Here is a 17,815-nt window from a genome sequence, read left to right on the forward strand (position 1 = left end):
TTCTAAGCTTATGCCTCGATCACAGCTCCTTCCGGTCCACAGTGTCGTTTCTGCGCCCAGCACGTGAGGACTCCTCACGATGACTGATCGGATGCGCCGCCCAGATCAACAGCAGACCGCCTCGCGGCCACGTCTGAGCTCTGCGTACGACGAACACGGCCGTCTAGTTCCGGCAACGTCACTATCGCTCACTTCGGGAGCCACACCCTCCTTGAACACGGCAGCTCGCACACGCCTCAATTCGACCACCGCCGCCTCTTCCACCACCCCTCTTTCGAGCTCTTCCGGTGCACGCTCACGCACCATGTCATCAGCATCGAGGCTATCCGCCACCTCATCGTCATCTCCGCGGTACGAACCCTCTACCGAGCCTCGCAACATGACGGATCGCGCCTACGCCACCCTCGGCTCCAGACCAACGCCTTCGTTGATCGCACAGAGCCCCTCACATTCCTCAACGACCACGTCGCGTCGAACCTCGTGGACCCCGCATAAGCTCTCTCAATCCGGGGCGCCGTCGCTCGTTGATTTCGATCCAAATCTCTCAGCCTCTTCCAGCTCCACCAACATCGTCGGCAATACCCCTTCCTCCACTGCATCGCTCTCCCGACCTTCGACCGGCTCGAGGATACCGTCGTTCGGTCGCACCGCTTCTTCGCAGCCTCGACTTGGTGATGCCCTCCTCGGCCAACGCAAAGCCAGCGACTCTTCGTCTCGGCCTCCCACGCTCGCGTCGTCTGCATCCAGTTCGTCCCTCACCTTCCCAGCTCGTTCCGACTCGCTCGCGCGCTCTTCACGCCTGGCAAGCAACGCCGCTTCTGCCTCGATGAGCTCCAGCAGCTCGGTCAGCAGCGTATCCTCCATATCGCGTTCCACCAGCGGCTCCATGGGTCCACCTCAACTCACTGCATCCAGGTCTACCAGCTATGTCGCACGCAGAGCCAATGATCCCTCCCAAACTGCCGCCTCCGGCCTCGGCCAAGCTCAACAGCCACTCATCTCGCCGTCGCTCACCGACTTTGGTCCTGCCTTTGGTGCTGCCCTGTTCGAGAACGATGGCATATCATCACGGAAGCGTCCGAGCGCTTCCAATCTCCGCGACAGCAGCAGCATTGCAGAGGTCGAAGAACACGACGACGATAGCCACACACCACAAGCATCGTCTGCGCCGTTTCCGGGCTCAGATACGCGCAATGCCTCGTTGTCCGCCAGCAAAGCACGTCATATGCATCTTGGCCTTCGTGAATCGCCCAGCCTCTCGTCGCACTTCTCCAACTTTTCGAGCGCACTGCACACGCCCGAAGCCTCAGATGACCCCAGCAAAGTGCTCGGTCGCCCAGCCGCTACGCAAAGGTCCTCGCGTGGCGAGGGCAGCAATGGTCTCGGCATCGGACTTCCTGATCTTGCCTCGGAAGTACGAAACAGACAGGCGGCGGCGGACCAAGTCGAGACCCTCCAGACGCCCGAGAAGTTTGGCATCCAGAGCCGCACGCCAAGTGGCACGCCTCGTGTCTACGATCGAGCGGGACAGATCGGCATTGGCGAGCTAGCTACGCCTCGCTGGAACTTTCCTTCCACGGCGTTGCCCGGTTGGAAGCCGGGCGCAGACGCCACTCCGCTCTCTGCTTCCAAGATGGCACAACGGCGCAACGTCAGTGGCGCGCTGACCGACGATGGCACTGCACCCGAGTCAATGACCACGTCCTTACCAAAGGACCAACGATCTGCTCTGCAACAAAATATCGACGTTCAAAAGTCAGACGGTCCACAATCACAACCGCGACGAGGCGAGACCGCACGCCATTCGCGCTCCATCTCGTACTCGTCGATCAACAGCTTGCAGCGCCACGCTCTGCGCGACCCCAATCAGTTTCTTTCCAGCGTCCCCATCAGCCCGTCGGTGCCAGGCAGACACTTGCCGCTCACCGGCAGCCAGTCCCTCCATGCCTTGGCTCGTGGCTACCCAGCTACGCAGTCCGAGTTTATGGCCGAGCTCGATGGAGTAGCGGCAAGCATCGGTGCCGTCCCCGAGAGCCCGCCGTTCTCGATCATCGCACGCACGGAATCCGACAACAGCCTCGCACAGCACGATTCCAGCGACGTCTCATTTGCAGCGTCGAAGAGCGGCGCAACTCAGAAAGAGGCGCACGCGACGGCAGCAGAAAGATCACCGGCCATCGGTGACCTCTCGTGGTCGGCAGGCGAGACTGGGCCGTTCGACGGCGCTACAACTGGACTCGGCATCGAAGCTTCCAAATCAATGCCTTTTGGCGACGCCAACTTTGGCAATGGCATGGACGACGAGGAATGGCGTCAGAGCTTCGACTTGAACGCTGCGATCACGGATCTGCTCAACGATCACGACGAGCTCCATCGACGTAGGCAATTGCGAGACCGAGCAGCGTCAGATGCTTCCGAGCTGGGCTCCACTGCAGCGTCACGCAGTTCTGCACGTCTGAGGTCCGACTCTCTGAAGCAGCCAGAAGAGGCTGGCGTCACCGGTCTCATGTCGAGCATAGGTTCTTCCCGTACGCCGCTCGCCGGAGCATCAGACAGCCAGCGTAGCGCCGCGGCATCGGCACGCGGAGAACGTCTGATGAGCACCGGTGCTTCTTCCCAAAACCTCACTTCGGCAGCCACCTCCGTAGCGAGCTCGGCTGCACCTAGCACGCCCAGAACGTCGCGCAACAGCGCCTCGTTCCGCAGCAAGCGCGCATCTTCGGCCAGCATCGGCCAATCGCTTTTGCGAGGCTCAGTCCCCTTCGGCCACGCCGACGAGTACGAGAGCCGTCTCAACTCGCGCGAGGATGCTGCCGCTGACGCGCTTCGCAAGCTGGACGGACTCGGCAGCACTCCGAGAGCAAGCCGCGAAGGCAGAACCGACACCAAGAGCCCTCGCAATAGTCGAATTTCGTCGCGACCTGGCAGTGCAGGTCGAAGGACGCCTGGCAACAACAGCCGGGCCTCTTCGCCGACCTCTCGAAGTCGACGTTCTAGCAACTACGATGCGTCTTCGCGATCCGGTGACAAGGCCAGGCCGGCAGACGACGCCGCGGCCCGAAACAGTCTCCGAGCTTCCAAGTTGGTTGCGCGCGTGCGAACGGCAGACGATGGAAGCACTTCGTCGGCCAATACCTCTGGAGACTCGGTTCGCACCTCGGCCTACTCGAGCCCGCGTCTGCGTCGGTCGCAGCTGCCGCCGCTGCCTCAAAATGAGATCACGCAGGGGTCGCGTAAAGCCTCGGCAGCGACGGTCAACAACGGGAAGGACCTGTCCGCCTCGGCGAGCCCGCTCATCGGGACGCCCGTGATCTCGCGCAGCGTTTCTCGCACCAAACGCATGAGCGGCAACAGCGACGCTTCGGGAGCTGCTTCGGATGCGGGTCGCCTCGATGCTTCCGCTGGTGTCTACGACGATTCGGATGCAAGCCGTCATGCGGCCATTCCGCCGGTGCCGCCGCTGCCAAAGGTGTGGGAAGGGTCTCGCTCGAGCTCGCTCACCTCGGAAGCATTCCGAGCTGCTTCAGCGCACACGCCAAGCATCACGACGAGCCACAGTTTCGTCTCGTCTGTCAGCGGCGGCGGCGGCGGTGGTGGAGATAGCGACAAGATGCCGACACCCAGATCGCCGCTCAGTCCGCGCATCCAGGAACTCGCCGAGATGGCTGCGCTTGCCGTGCGCAAGCCGAGCACGGGTACGCTCAGCAACAGTACATCCATAGGCTCGTCGACGCACGACGTGTCGGCGCAGTTGGCTGCAGCAGAGCCGATGGAAGAGATGATCGCATCTTCTGATCCTCCTGCGACCGAATTCGCAGCCATGACCGTGACCGATGCCGCGAGCGGAGATGTGTCCACCTCTTCCCTGTCGCGATCCAGATCGAGATCGAGCGCCTTGCGTCGTGCCAGCGTGGCATCTCTCAGCCGACTCATGCGCACATCGCAGAAGGACAAGGATGCGGATCAGGCGTCGATCGATTCAGCAACACCGTCCAACGCTGCCTCGGCAGAGCCTAGTACCAGTCCGAAAGTTGGCCGCTCCGCGTCGTTCTTCAGTCGAACACCCAAGTCAAGCGACAGCGCGTCGGTCACGGACTCTGCCAACACGCAAGACAGCGGTCGCCTCTCGCGCAAGTCGTTGCTGGGGATGGCGGGAGGCTTGCTGAGCCGTTCGGGTTCGAGGCGTCGCGCGGCAGCTAGCAACACAGACGCTGCAGCGGCTAGTCCAGCTACCGCACGTGCTTCCGAGGCGGGCTCGCTTACCGGCGGGTCGCAGGCACCCTCTTCTCCTGTGCGCAGACGTGGACAGTCGATCGTTTCCGCCGGCGGCAAGTCCCTGCAGAGGCCGTTGGTAGCCACTTCGAAGGCCAGCAACGGTGTCAGTGCTGCGGGCCCCGCGGGGTCGGCATCTGCTCAGACGCCATCACGATCTGCGAGGACCATCGCCATAAGCGGTGTGCCCTCGTCGAGTCCCAGTGTGAGCAGCCGCACCGTCTCTCCCACCAAATCCGCTTCGCTCTCAAGCCGTATTCCCCGAGTGGCGACCATGAAGGCAATCCCGCGAAGCACGGCGTCCACCTCTGCATCTTCAGACGCGGGCGGAGTAAGCGTGATGCGCGCTGCTGCCGCTGGTTCCTCGTCGATCCCGATGAGCAAGTCGCACCACCCCACGCTGGCGGCCAGCATGGGCATGACGGCGCCGACGCAACCATTCGACGACGACGACGACGACGACACCAGGTCCATCGCTGGCTCCGACACAACGGCCGGCACCGCTAAGCACAGCCATGCCTCGTCGAAGGTGGCGCCGTCGCCCAGCACCGCTCAAGTGTCGAGCAGCTTGATCCCCATTCTCAACGCGTATGCAGCGGCGAAGACGCCTGCAGAGATCGAGGGCGTGTTGAGGCGTGCTCGCATCGCTGCCTACTCATCGACGCTCACTCCTAGCGATCGCGAGGTGCTCAACAGCCTCGCTGAACGCAAGGATCGACAGAAGAGGGTTGCCAGCCCGTCGTCGTCGGCTGTCGGCAGTGACAAAAGTGTTGCTCGTACCGCAAAGTCCAGCAGCACTGCTGCTGGGGCAGCAACGTCGAGCTCGAACGGAGCCACAGCGCCGTCGCCGGCGACCGCGGCGAGCAGCGTCTTGGTGCCGGTGCGCAAGACGCGTGCCTCGCTCAACACCGCCTGTGCCGTTCCACGCACTTCCAAGACAAGCACCCTGCCAACGCCTGCTAGCGAACGCCTCACCAAGATCAGCAGCAGCAGCTCCACCGCTGCCAGTGGCACGTCTACTGCCGCAACCGCCATCTCTGCACTCGCACGCCGCAGTCCCGCCTCCCCCGAAGCAGCCGCGTCCACCGCCTCTGCCCGCGCCACACCCATCCAAGACGAAGAGGAGCGTCTCGGAGACGCCGAGATGGAAGACTACATCCGGCGTCAACAGGCGCGCAAGCTCGCCGCCGGTGCCTCGCAAGCCGAGCTCGACAAGATGCTCGAATTCCCCGAGCCTGTGGCTCCGAGCCGTCAGCTCTCTCCGCGTCAAGCCGAGGTGATGTACGGCAACAAGATGTCTCCGTTCGAGCTGCAGGAGATCTTCAACTACACCGAGATCTGGTACTGCGGTCAGAACGCCAGAAGGAAGCATGCGGCGGTAGTGGAGAAGCCGGATCAGAACCACGGATATGACGATGAGAGGGGGGATTACAATGTGATCAGCAAAGATCATTTGGCTTTCCGGTACGAGATCATCGATCTGTTGGGCAGGGGATCTTTTGGACAGGTGCTGCAGTGTTTGGACCACAAGACGGGCAAGACGGTGGCGATCAAGCTGATCAGGAACAAGAAGAGGTTCCATCACCAGGCGTTGGTGGAGGTGAGGATCCTGGAGAACCTGACCAAGTGGGATCCGGATGAGCGGTACAACGTCATCAAGATGACCGAGTCGTTCTTGTTCCGAAACCACCTCTGCATCGCCACCGAGCTGCTCAGCATCAACCTGTATGAGCTCATCAAGGCGAACAGCTTTGCCGGATTCACGACCAACCTCATCCGGCGGTTCACCTCGCAAGTTCTGCAGTCGCTAATTCTGATGAAACAGCATCGGATCGTACACTGCGACTTGAAGCCGGAAAACATCCTGCTCTGCCATCCGCGCAGGAGCGGCATCAAGGTGATCGACTTTGGCTCGAGCTGCTTCGAAAACGAAAAGGTGTACACCTACATCCAGTCACGCTTCTACCGCAGTCCGGAGGTGATCCTGGGTATGAACTACCACACTGCGATCGATGTGTGGAGTCTCGGATGCATCATTGCGGAATTGTATACCGGCTACCCGCTGTTCCCGGGGGAGAACGAGCAGGAGCAACTGGCATGCATCATGGAGGTGCTGGGCGTTCCGGATCGGTACCTGATCGAGAAGAGTTCGCGGAAGAAGCTATTCTTTGACAGTACGGGGCAGCCGCGGCCGGTAGTGAACAGTAAGGGGAAGAGGAGGAGGGCCGGGGGGAGGACGTTGGCGCAGGCGTTGAAGTGTGAGGACGAGGCGTTTGTGGACTTCATTGGGAAATGTCTGGTTTGGGATCCGGAGAGGAGGCTGAAGCCGGACGCCGCGATGAGGCATGCGTGGATCTTGCAGGGGAAGGGGAGGGGTGTGAAGGAAATTGCGGAGAGTGGGGTGGGGAGAGGCGGACTGTCGAGTTTGATGAATGCGTTGCCGAGGAAGACGGTCAGTTCGAGCGCAAGGGTCGCAGGCACAGCGGGGAAGGCGGCCACGACGACGACGACGACCACTGCGACGGCGACCACAACTCCGAGGACAAAGGCGTTGTCGGCGAGAGCCTCGGCGGTCAACGGTGGAAGCAGCAGTAGGACTAGCAACAGCGCGGGAGCCGGGACCGGGTCGGTCGGGTACGCAGCTAGTCCGAGGAGAAGCGTTGCTACCGGCACGGCAGGGGCTGGCATCGCGGCTAGTCTGAGCACGCCGTTGCGTGCGCCCAAGGCGTAGCGAGATTCGGCACTCTTTTCACGATGTCTCACGCAAAAGCACGTCCAACACACACACACACACACCCACACACACACACACATACACACCCCTACATATTTCGTCCGTGTCTATCGCATTGCAATCAATCACTTCTTTTCATTCTTCTCAGATCACATGTGTCACATGGATGTTTTTCATGGAGCCTCAGACGGAATGCCTGCCATTGAATCAGACATAGCTGGAATGCGATGCGGAGCAGGCAAATGGTCCGCAGTAAATCTATTCGAGTGCATATGCTGAAAATGTGAACAACAAAACAAAAAAGTGGTGTGTGTGTGTGTGGCATCCCGAGTCTCGTACCCCGCTCACAAATACGCGGCCTGACCTCTCCTTGCCAACTCGACGACCTTCCAACCGCCCGTCACCTCATTATCGAGCTCCTCCTCTACCCTAGTCAACACCATTGCGTATCTACACAACTCTGGTCTTTCCTCGCTACCGGCCTTGACCTCTCCTGTCTTGGGATCTTTGAAGAACATCAACTCCTGACTGGTAAAGCTGACCACCAGTACAGGAACGTTGTTATCCAACACCTTGGCTTGCAAAATCTCGACCTGTTTGAGATCCAACAGTCTTCCCTCCGGAATGAAACCCTTGGAGAGATAGGGATCGACGGTAGCCATGAGGAGGTTGAAGGTGGCTTCGCCGCACCATTGGCGAAGGAGGTGACGGGCGGCCGAGTGGTAGGCGTCGATGAGTTCGGGTACGACGTACTCGCGAAGATCTCGTTGGAAACTTTCGAGGGTGAAGGATGGATCGAGGAGTTTCATCTGACGTGTAACGCGGGCAAAGTCGTTCTCTTCAAAGAGAGAGGAGAACCAATCGGTGACGGTGCGGACGCGTTCGATGACCGGATTCTCGGATTCATGGTACGCTTCGGATAGGTCGGAAAGGCGACGGAAGAGCGGGTTGGAGGATTTGAAGGAAGACCAGGCCTGTTTGTAGGCGGGCTCGGGACGGAGGACAAGGGCTTGACCGGCAGAGGCGTTTTCGGTGACGGAGCGGATGCGCACGGCGTACCCGGCGGGCTTTTTGGGAGGAGCTTTGCTGGAAGAAGATGATGATGGTGCGGAGTCTTCGGTGCCGGGAGGGGTGGTCGATTGGGCTGATTCGGATGCGGGTGGTTCTTCCTCCTGCGGCGTCTGTGTATCGGCTCCATCGGCAGCCTTGGCACCGGCTGCGGCCTGCTGTTCAGCCGCCTTGGCTGCAGCCTCTGCCTCTGCGGCTTCAATCTCGTCCTTCAACGCATAGCTCTTCAACACCTCCTCTGCGGCCTCTTTCGAGTCAACATCCTTGCTCGGCATGGGTCTGCCGATCTTCCTCAACCTAGCCTCCCTCTTGATCCTCCTCACCTCGGCCGCATCCTTGTCCTTGTCCACGAAGATCCTCAACGCGCTTCCACCGTCATCGAACGCTTCCGTCAGGGTCTCGCTCAACTGCTTGTACGCCTCTGTCCTCCTGATCGGCGCGGTGCTATCCTCCAACCCCCTCGCCAACCTGGAGCTAATGGCACCGAGTCCTTTGATCAGCTCGCTCTCCTCCATCTGCTTGAGCGTCGCACCGACAGCATCTCCCACCTGACCACCGGACTTACGCAGCGCATCAGCAGCAGCTTGAAGCTTGGGGTTCTCCTTGATCGAGGTGATGATGCGCGCACGTTCATAGGCATCACGCATGGCCTTCATGGTTTCCGAGTCTTGCATCTTGCCGACGTCACCGGAGAGCTGACGCATGTTTTCCTGGAGCTCCTGGTTCTTGCGAAGTTCGGCTTTGAGGGTCTCGACGAAGACGGCGAAGGGGGAGCGCGGGGAGTCGAAGCGTGGACGGGTGGTTGTGAAGGTTCGAAGGCTGGACGAGGAGGGGAAGGGGGAGGCGATGGCAGCACGTCGTGGTGCAATGGTGGCGTTGAGAGCGCGCGACGAGAGGTAGACTCGTACCGCCGAAGCGGTCGATGAAGTGGCGCGCACCATGATCAGAGTTTGTGGCAGCAGTATCACCGACTTGAAGATGGGATGGTGATGGATGTGAATCAACTGGAAGGTCTGCCTTCTCTGCCTTTGCTCAACCTTCTTGGTTTCGCAAAAGTGTGGAGGAGTCAACCGCAAAACGTAACACCCACGCACAACCACACGCTGCGTCAACTGAGCCTTGATTCGCCTTTCCCTTTTTTCCCTTTCTGGAGTTCTTCCAAAATCACATTTTTTTTTTCTTGTTCTTCTCAGCCGTTCGCTCAGCGTTTTCCCCGGTCGGAGCCGATCACGCGCCTGTCCCCACCGGCACTTTCGCAAGTTGCAGCAAGCACCTGCCCCGATCTCACACCATACTTCTCTGCTTGCTCACACTCTTGTATTGCAATACACACTCGGAGACCCAGTCTGCGACAAACATGAGAACGTACCCATGCATCGAGGTGGCTTCATGCCATCACGAACTCGTCGCACACAGTACCACGAGATTCACGCTCCGCTGCTTTGAAAGCTCTCCAACGAGATAGGTGTATTGACATTTGACAAAGTGCAACGCTGCTGTCGTCTTCGCTACACTAGAATGGCAATCCGGGCTTGGCCTTGTTCCTCGCCTCCGCCTCTGCCGTCCTCCACTCCTGCCTCGTCTTGTCCATCGCCTGCAACTTCCCGCTCACCGTCTCCTTCCTCCTCGCCTTATCCTTATCCACCCTACTTCCCTTGAACACCTTCGCCCTACCCGCATACGGACCTACATCCTTGACCTGTTGTCTCGCGTGCTGCAGCGCTGCCTCCTTCTCCTGGACCGTGAATCTCTGCGAAGGTTTGATCGGACGTTGGCTGAGAGACGTCGGTCTGACGGGCACCGCGGGTGAAGTTGATGGGATGTATTGGTATTGCGACGAGATTTGTTCGAAGTCGAGCGAACGGGTGAGACGCTGCAGACGTTGCGTCAGACGGGTGGATTTGGGCGAGGGCGGGAGGAGCGAGAGTTGGGAGGTGAGCGCCGCTTGTTTGAGCAGCACGGATTGACGGCGCAGCGAGTAGCGCGGTGGGGACCAGAGGGCGGTGGTGGGCGATTTGGTTGGTTCGAAGAGTGATGCTGCGCTGGATGAAGAGGATGTTGACGATGATGAGGATGAGGATGCGGAAGGGGTGGATTTGGTAGAAGTAGCAGAGAGCGTGGTTGCGTGGTTGACGATGAATCGGTCCAGGACGCTGCCGTAGGAGCTGATGTGCTTGGAGGCGGTGCGTGGGAGGGTTGTGTGGAACGCCATTGTCGCTTGTTGTAGCCGCAGTTGCCCGCTTCCGGACCTTGTGATTGTAGGCGAGTGTTGGTGATGTTGCTGGTGGTGAGGGAGGATGAGTTGCTTTGGCACATGTCGACAAAACCCTCTCACTTTCTTCTCAGCTCTCGTTGTACCGCACGGAATCGTGAATCCAATATTGTCATTCAACCAGGATGTAACATTGCTTCAAAATCGAAAGCTGGGCTGAGTCCAACACCGCGCGTCGGCGTTCTTCTTGACGTTTTGTGACTCCACACCGACTCGAACCTTTCCAACTGAACCATTCTTCTTCATTGCTTTTCATTGCTTGCCTCGACGGTGCACCCAACGCGAACCTCGACCTCACTTCCAACCATCACCATCACATCGAAATGTCCTCCACCGCCTCAGCACCATCACCGCCGCTCCCCTCCACCTCGGGGTACATTTCCGCCGTCCGCTCCTCCTGCCTCTCCGCCTCCACCCATCTCTCGCTCACACCCAACCTCCCCGCCATCGACGCCTTCCTCCTTTCCCTGTCACCCCTCACCTTCCGCCGTCTCGCCACTCAGCACGGCCTCACCTTTCCCTTGCGCTTCCCTACGCCCATCGCCGAGATCAATTTCCTCTCCATCCTCGCGCTCCTCAACAGCTTCTCCGGCTACCGAACCGCTTTCCACCGTGCAACCGGCAGTGGGGCGTATCAGAATGTGGTGCGCTTCATGATCGGGCTCTACATCTCGAGCGATGCGGAGGATCGGGTTGTGGGTGCGGCGAGTTTGACAGCCAAAGGGTTGCGGGGGTTGACGGAAGCAAAGGTCGTCGAGTTGATGGGTGTCAGTGTGCATGAGGAGAGGGAGCATGAGACGTTGAAGGGCGTGACGGTGGGTGTGAGAGGCGGTGAGATGCTGGATGTTGTGCAGATGATCTTAAAGGCGCTGCAGGGTGTGGCTGGTAAGCTGCAGGAGCTTGGACACGATAGTCTAGGTTCGTACGTCGTTGGGTTGCTAGAGGCCACAAGGAAGCAGGGGTTGGACGACGACCGAGCCACCGACTTCCTGACGCAGCGCCTCGCAGACGCTTTCGTCGAATTCCGCGATACCCACTCCATCACCGGCGTTGGAGAAGTGTTCCTCTTCAAGAGGATTTTTTTCCTCCTCCACTCGCTACGACTTCGGTTCGGAGAAAAGCAAGATTGGTACGTTCCGGATACGAAGCGCACGCTACCCATGTTTGTCGACAACGTTCTTCCGACCATGTGCGTCTGGTTCAACATGTTCTCCGTACCCGAAGAGACGCCGAAGGGTATGGAAACGTTGTACGAATGGGTGAGGACGAAGCACTGCAATGCGGATCTGCCGCGGGAGAAGCTGACGGCGGGTGGGAAGGATGCAGGTCCAGAGCTGAGTCAGGACGAAACGTATGCCATCAGGGCAGCTACCCTGAATGTAGGGAGGGTAGTTGTGGAGAGAGCAAAGGTGTTGGCAAAGGAGGAAAAGGAGGGGAGAGAGTGGTTGGCCGAGTTGAACGAGGTCGATCTGGATGGTTATCTGTGGAGCGTGGCGAAGGATGATGAGGCGTTGAGGAGCGTTCCGCGGTTGGTGTTTAGGAGCATTCACTTTTGAGCGTCGGTATGCCTAGACACGGTGTCCGAAACAGCGACATTGGAATCTGAAAAGGGTCATCATGGACGCTTCCCCCGCGTTTCGAGGGATTTTATGCGTATGGGTGTGTGCTCAGTGGTGAGGTACGAGTTTGTCTAGTGAACCGACGAGGTTGGCGAGAGCTGAAAGCGTAGTGCCTTTCGCTCACTCAGTAGGTCTTTTTGCAGCGGTGATGTTACTTGACGTGCGAACCTTCCTCACCGTCGCATATCACCGTTATCGTTCCCTGTCATGAGCACAGTGAGATGGGGTGGAGTTTCGTACATCATCGCATCGACTTCGGAGACGGCGAACGAAAATTACGAGCGACTCGAACCGGCGAGATGATTTGTCGTCGCGTGTCCGTCCACACCGCTGATGCCAGAGCGCGAGTCAAACGATATCAGTGCGCAAATTCAAGCCGAGTCGGTGTGACAAGTCGCCCAGATACGGTCGCCACTTCTTCATCGTGATTACGGAACTCGGTTGGCGTACTGACCAGCTAGCTACCTGCCGATCGTCGCAACGGCTCAAACTCGGGCAAAGGATAAGAAAAGATGCGTGGGTCTGCAAATTTCGACGCAGCAAACTTGTGGTCACAAGCTGGAGTCGAGGAGGTGTTTTGTCGAAGGAAGTCTGTCTATCATGTCAAGAATACGGTTGCGGCAAGATGAAGTGAGTAGGTCTAGACGACGGTCGAAACACTGAGCACCGTCATCGCCTCACAGTTTGAGAGACGACGGTGTACTCCCAGATGCTACCGACTAGCGATCCTTCTCATCGTCACTGAAGACTCGGCTCAGTAGTACAATACATGGCGACGTGCTTGGGGATGCAAGTCAAAGATGGCTCCGTGACGGAATTGGTCATCGATTGTCTGTCTTGAGCGTACTCTGGACGAGCAGATGTAGGCAAGCTGCAAGGTCGATCGTCACTGCAGACTCGGCTATCGACTCCAAAGTTGCTCGCAAGTACAATCCGTGGCGACGCGCGGGCAGGTCAACCAAGGCTTGGTAGTTCAAATGAAATTCGATTGTCAATGTTGAGTAATCTTTGGGCGAGCAAATGCAAGGCAAGCTGCGTTGCTGCGGCATCAGCCGACATCCATGTGAACTCCAGCGATCCAATCCGACAACCCACCGCCACCGCCAGGCGCACCAGTACGCGTCGACGCGCTCCTCTGCCCCACCATCCCAGCATCGGTGTCGTACGAATAGAAATCGCGAAGGGCGAACGGCTCGGCAGGCGACAGCAGTGTGCCGGGAGGAACGTAGGCAGGTACGCCAAAGTGAGGTGCTACCACTGGCCCACCAGCGATGTGCTGCGAGATGGCAGCTGTCAGAGGTGTTGGTGCAGGCGCTGAAGTTCCAACTGAACCTACATCGGGGAAGCTCATGGTCGAGGGTGGAAACGACAGGCTCAAGGTCCCCGGCGGAGCTTGCATATCGGCAGCCAGAACCGGATTCGTATTTCCCCCCGGCATGTGTGATTGCAGGGATTCTGCAGAATCGCGTGGCGCTGCCAGCGTCGCCACGGGTGTTCGAAGTGTGGGCGCCTGCTTGCCACGAGCTGCTGCTGAGCCACGCCTCGAAGTCGACTCGACAGCAGGCTTTGCACTATGCTTTTGGTTGCTCTTGATGCTGATCCCACTGCCGCTGCCGCTGCTACTGGCGCCGCCGCCGCCGCCGCCGGAACTGTCGCCACTGTCTCCTCGCTTCTGCGATCCGGGACTCCTTGTGTGTGACCTGGGATGCAACAACGCCATGATGCTCTCATCGATCTCCAATGTCTTGAGCCCTCCCAGCTCTGGCCTCGATTGCACAAAAGCGTCGAAACTCTTCTGTACTGCACCTCTCAGCTGCCGGATCAGCTTGATACAGCCCTCGGCAAAGTGCACGAGCGAGGAAAGGCACGCTTCCGTGTCTCGTATGCACGCCTCGAGATCCTCGACACATTCGTCGATGGTGCGTGTAAAGTGCATCAGCGTCATCCAGCAGTTGGCCTCGTCTGCCAACCCGGGAACACCTCGACCTTGGCTTCGAATGAGCAAAAGCGCCGCCGTGGCGAGCGTCATACACGGCTCGGTAAAGTACTGGTACCACCAAGCCGAGCCTATGCGATCCGAAAACCGATTCTGGAGGGCTCGCAGCTGGCGAGCTCCAAAGATCGACCGAAGGGCGCTGTCGGTGGCAATGTGCCGTGAAGTAGCGAGTTCGCCGTTGGTGATGCGACCATTGGGCGAGAAGAATTGCCGATGCAGAGAACCTCGTTGCCAAGAAGTGGTGAGTTGAAGCCAGCATCGACGTCGGGCACGGAAAGGGTCTTTGCTGTCGAACGACAGATCCGGTTTGTCTGCTTTGTAGGAGGGGTCGAGTTCGGACAGCATGTCGGAGATCTTTTGATCCGTCTCCATCGCCTTTCTATGCAGAGGTGGACCGTAACACAAGGTGCTTGAAACGAGCTGAGCCATCTTGCCACCCATTACCTCGAGTCTTGCCAGGCATTCGTCGGGTGGCGCACCACATGCGGCCCATGGAGCCGCATCGCTAGGCTGATCGACACTGAACTGTGATTCGACGATCAGCGGGCTGGTATTGGCTCCGACGGCGAAAGCGTGATCGTAGCCGTACACGAGCCAAGCAAGCCTTCTGCGATGATCGAGTTCCGTTTGCGACAGGCTGCTGTTGTTGCCAGGATCTTCAAAGAGATTGCAAGCTTTTGCAGCTCGGATAGTGACGGTCCAGCGCGGGAACTCTGTGGACCCCGTTCCGTGCAATCCTTGATTGGACCAAAGGGAAAAGGCGGAGATGTTGGCTTGTACGAGATCGAGGGTCATTTCGTCGAGCCGAACGCATTCTTCGATGAGTGCCGCCACGTGGTACGTGAGCAGGTTGAGCGCTTTGACTCTCGGATTCGCGTCGGCTGCAACTTTGACAGGTCCAGGTGCCACGACATCGCTCCGAGAGACGGGAAGGACCTCTGCAATGGCGTCCGGCGACATGGACTCGACTGTTTCGCCGAGTACGCAAGCCAGCAGTGCGAGGCGTGACAGATCACCGGGCTGGAGGGAGAGGCTGGCTGAAGAGTAAGAAGGCGACTCGACGGCATGATCACTGCTTTGCGAAGGGAAAATGATCCTGACCCAAAGATCTTTCATGCGATCTTCGAGAAGATCCTGGGCCGTGATGAGGAACTTCCAATCGACGTGCCAGAGGTAGTGTCGCAGAAGGCTCTGTAAGTGAGACCAATCCGGGAGGATTGCGCAAAAGTCGCGGATCTTTGTGAGGCATGCAGTTTCTAAGTAACGAGCGACGGCGTATCGAGATGGCGCGAATGAGCGTGCGCTGCTTGAGGCGGAATCGAACGACGCGCGGCTGCTGGCTTGCGGATCGCTTTCAACGTTGAGATCTTTGAGCATGAGGTTGATGAACGCCATCATTGGGTGCTCCGGTGTCTGTTGCACATCTTCTGGGGGTTGCTGAGGATCCGAATCTTCGGCGTGCTCTGATGGTGACGCCTCCAGGATAGCATTGATCTCGGCGAGTGATCTCCTCGCTTGCTTCTTTTGCAGCGCTGTAGGAGTCACGAGGAAAGCGCAGGATGACGCGCCGAGGTGGGTCCGGAAAGCACAGAGAAGATTCAAGGTCAGCAAGAATGTCAGGCAAGCTTGGGCAGTTGCGGAGTGTGATTGATCAAAAGCACTTACTTTGAGGATCGAGTTGGCTAGTATTGAAGGTTTTGCAAAGATGCTCAGATCCCCTGCGAACACACGTCGAGCATGGGCGCTGACGATCGCACTACCATGTCCGGAAACGAGAGAAGATTCGTCAACTTTGATGGCCGGGAACAACATGAGAACGCCAAGGCAGGTGGCGACGAAGGGACTTACCTTGACCTTTCGAAGATAGCATTCGAGGCAGACGGTCGGTTGACCGAGCTTTCGCCTACTGCTTCCAACAGAAGAGGCGGGCGGCATGGTGGTAGCCTCGAATGATTGATAGAATGAAGGATCAGATAGCCAGACAGGCGGATCTCACGGCTCCAGCATGGGCGGGCGTAGCGGTAGATAGATGGAGAGGTGGTTGTATGGCGAGATCCCCGAATGTGATGTAGGCGAGTATATGCAGTCGATCGTAGCGCCTTTGATGCTGTTGAGAGGGCACGCTCTCAGAATTTCGACTGACCAAACAGTGACAGCGGGGTCCGTGTGGCCACGCCTCGACACGAGCCAGTGGTTAGCCTCAACTTTGTCTGTAGCCGCGGCTGCTGGCGATATCAGGCGTTCCCGTCAGCGTTTGTATGCTGAACGCAATTGCCTCTGTTATTGTGCACACTACAGTGGCGCTGAACGATGCGTTCGCTTCAATTTTGCAAAGAACACGGACGAATCGAAAAGGGGTTAATGCCAGCCCTTGCGTTCGCTGGCGTCGGTCGTTGGCGTAGTCGGGTGGCGGCGCTACAAGCCTGTGGTCGGTCGTGAGACGAGGGATCTGCTCTGATTCAGATATCGGCTGTTGTTCTCGAGGGAACGTGTGATGATCTCTCGACGATTGGCAGAGACGTGAACGAAGTCAGTATACTTCGAGTGCAAGAGGTTTGAATGGATCCTCCGGTTCACGTCCTCGTGTTCGCAGTCCAGACTGTAGCGAGGACGACGACAGTGTCGGTGGGGTGGATGCTGATGGTGGTGGCGAAGAAGCTTGATGACGAGCAATCGACGAGGACAAGTACGGCGATCGCAACGAATGTCGGAGAGAACGGAACTAGCCGAGTGGGAGCACAAGGGTTTCGTGGAAGCGAGACACGAACCGGGCGAACTTGATGACATCCAGGAGCGGATCGCACACGAAGGATCGTTACCAGGGCGAAGCAGCGCTCGAGATCCGGACCCCAGTCAGGTCATGCACTAGCACGTCAAACACCGGCGGCGGGGCAGTGGAGGCTAAGTGTGCAAGACCCAGGGTGGCGTGAAGAGTGATGTCTCGACCGGCTATCAGGACAAGCACGAGGACAGGTGGGAAAGTCAGAGGGTGAGCGGGATCCACATCCGCTCACGCCAAGAGGCGAGCCAGGGCAATGGCTCTCATGGCGCTCCACAGTCACCTCGCCTACGATTGACTCATCCATGTCTTGCTGCACAGCGTGGAAAACTTTCTTGCAAGTGCTTTGCCGATGCATTGCCGACCGCGGTCTGTCGGCAATTTCAGTTCGCAGCCCATCGAGATGCGGTTGGATCATCCAGAAGAGCCTTCTCTCTCCCTCTGTTTCTCTCTCTATATCTCTGCGGAGCCGCGAGGAATGAATGTCTGCACCTATGCGTGCTTTCGAAGTCGAGGACCACATAATGACACACACGGAACCATACCAATGGTGATTCAAACACCGACACAACGTGCATCTCCCACAAATCTCTCCGCGCAAATTGTCTGGCAGAGGACGCCGTTTGGACGGCAACAGTCTGGACGTACTTGCTCTCCTCGCATGGGGTGATGACAGTTGTCCGTGGAGATCCGAAACGAATTGGCCCCAGTCCACGCCGCATTACGTACTTAGCGACAGGGATGAGAGGTACCGGCGGTGTCGCAGTCTCTCAATTTGAAATTGAATCTGGGCATTTGCCGAGCGCCGTCAAACGCCGTAGCTGACAGCGACCTCACCTCGCTCGACAAGGCTTTGAAATCCGCACGTTCTGATTGGCTGGTCGGTGGTCGGGGTGGATACCCGACACTCCTGCCATCTGCTCCCCTCGTCGACACCCAGGATCGTCCTGCCGCGGCTACGGGTGTTGACTTCCGCATGAAACTGCGGTTCAAGAGCTTGCTTGCTGAGAAATCGGATGCTGGCATCAAACATGAACCGGATTCCTGCAGCGTTGGCCATACGACACAAGTGACG

The 17,815-nt window shown here is 58.4% G+C and overlaps 5 protein-coding genes across 5 annotated transcripts; 2 read left to right on the forward strand and 3 right to left on the reverse strand.

The window, feature by feature from the left end:
* Window positions 1-79: 79 nt before the first annotated feature.
* On the forward strand, window positions 80-6,867 carry PHSY_002382 (likely protein kinase; the record flags this gene model as incomplete). Its single annotated transcript, XM_012333006.1, has 2 exons — window positions 80-6,476; window positions 6,635-6,867. 2 exons carry the CDS (start codon window positions 80-82, stop codon window positions 6,865-6,867), a joined length of 6,630 nt encoding a protein of 2,209 aa, XP_012188396.1.
* Window positions 6,868-7,350: 483 nt separating this feature from the next.
* PHSY_002383 (import inner membrane translocase subunit) lies at window positions 7,351-10,286 on the reverse strand (the record flags this gene model as incomplete). The annotated part of the gene is made up of 2 exons (XM_012333007.1): window positions 7,351-9,045; window positions 9,687-10,286. The coding sequence occupies 2 exons, from the start codon at window positions 10,284-10,286 to the stop codon at window positions 7,351-7,353; spliced, it is 2,295 nt and encodes a 764-aa protein (XP_012188397.1).
* A 383-nt stretch (window positions 10,287-10,669) lies between these two features.
* Window positions 10,670-11,902, forward strand: PHSY_002384 (hypothetical protein; the record flags this gene model as incomplete). Its single annotated transcript, XM_012333008.1, has 1 exon — window positions 10,670-11,902. One exon carries the CDS (start codon window positions 10,670-10,672, stop codon window positions 11,900-11,902), a length of 1,233 nt encoding a protein of 410 aa, XP_012188398.1.
* Window positions 11,903-13,013: 1,111 nt separating this feature from the next.
* PHSY_002385 (transcription factor) lies at window positions 13,014-15,773 on the reverse strand (the record flags this gene model as incomplete). The annotated part of the gene is made up of 1 exon (XM_012333009.1): window positions 13,014-15,773. One exon carries the CDS (start codon window positions 15,771-15,773, stop codon window positions 13,014-13,016), a length of 2,760 nt encoding a protein of 919 aa, XP_012188399.1.
* A 603-nt stretch (window positions 15,774-16,376) lies between these two features.
* On the reverse strand, window positions 16,377-17,800 carry PHSY_002386 (hypothetical protein; the record flags this gene model as incomplete). Its single annotated transcript, XM_012333010.1, has 3 exons — window positions 16,377-16,683; window positions 16,781-16,910; window positions 17,578-17,800. The coding sequence occupies 3 exons, from the start codon at window positions 17,798-17,800 to the stop codon at window positions 16,377-16,379; spliced, it is 660 nt and encodes a 219-aa protein (XP_012188400.1).
* Between the last annotated feature and the right edge of the window lie 15 nt (window positions 17,801-17,815).

Source organism: Pseudozyma hubeiensis, assembly GCF_000403515.1.
Source record: "Pseudozyma hubeiensis SY62 DNA, scaffold: PHS23, whole genome shotgun sequence".
NCBI classification, from domain to species: domain Eukaryota; kingdom Fungi; phylum Basidiomycota; class Ustilaginomycetes; order Ustilaginales; family Ustilaginaceae; genus Pseudozyma; species Pseudozyma hubeiensis.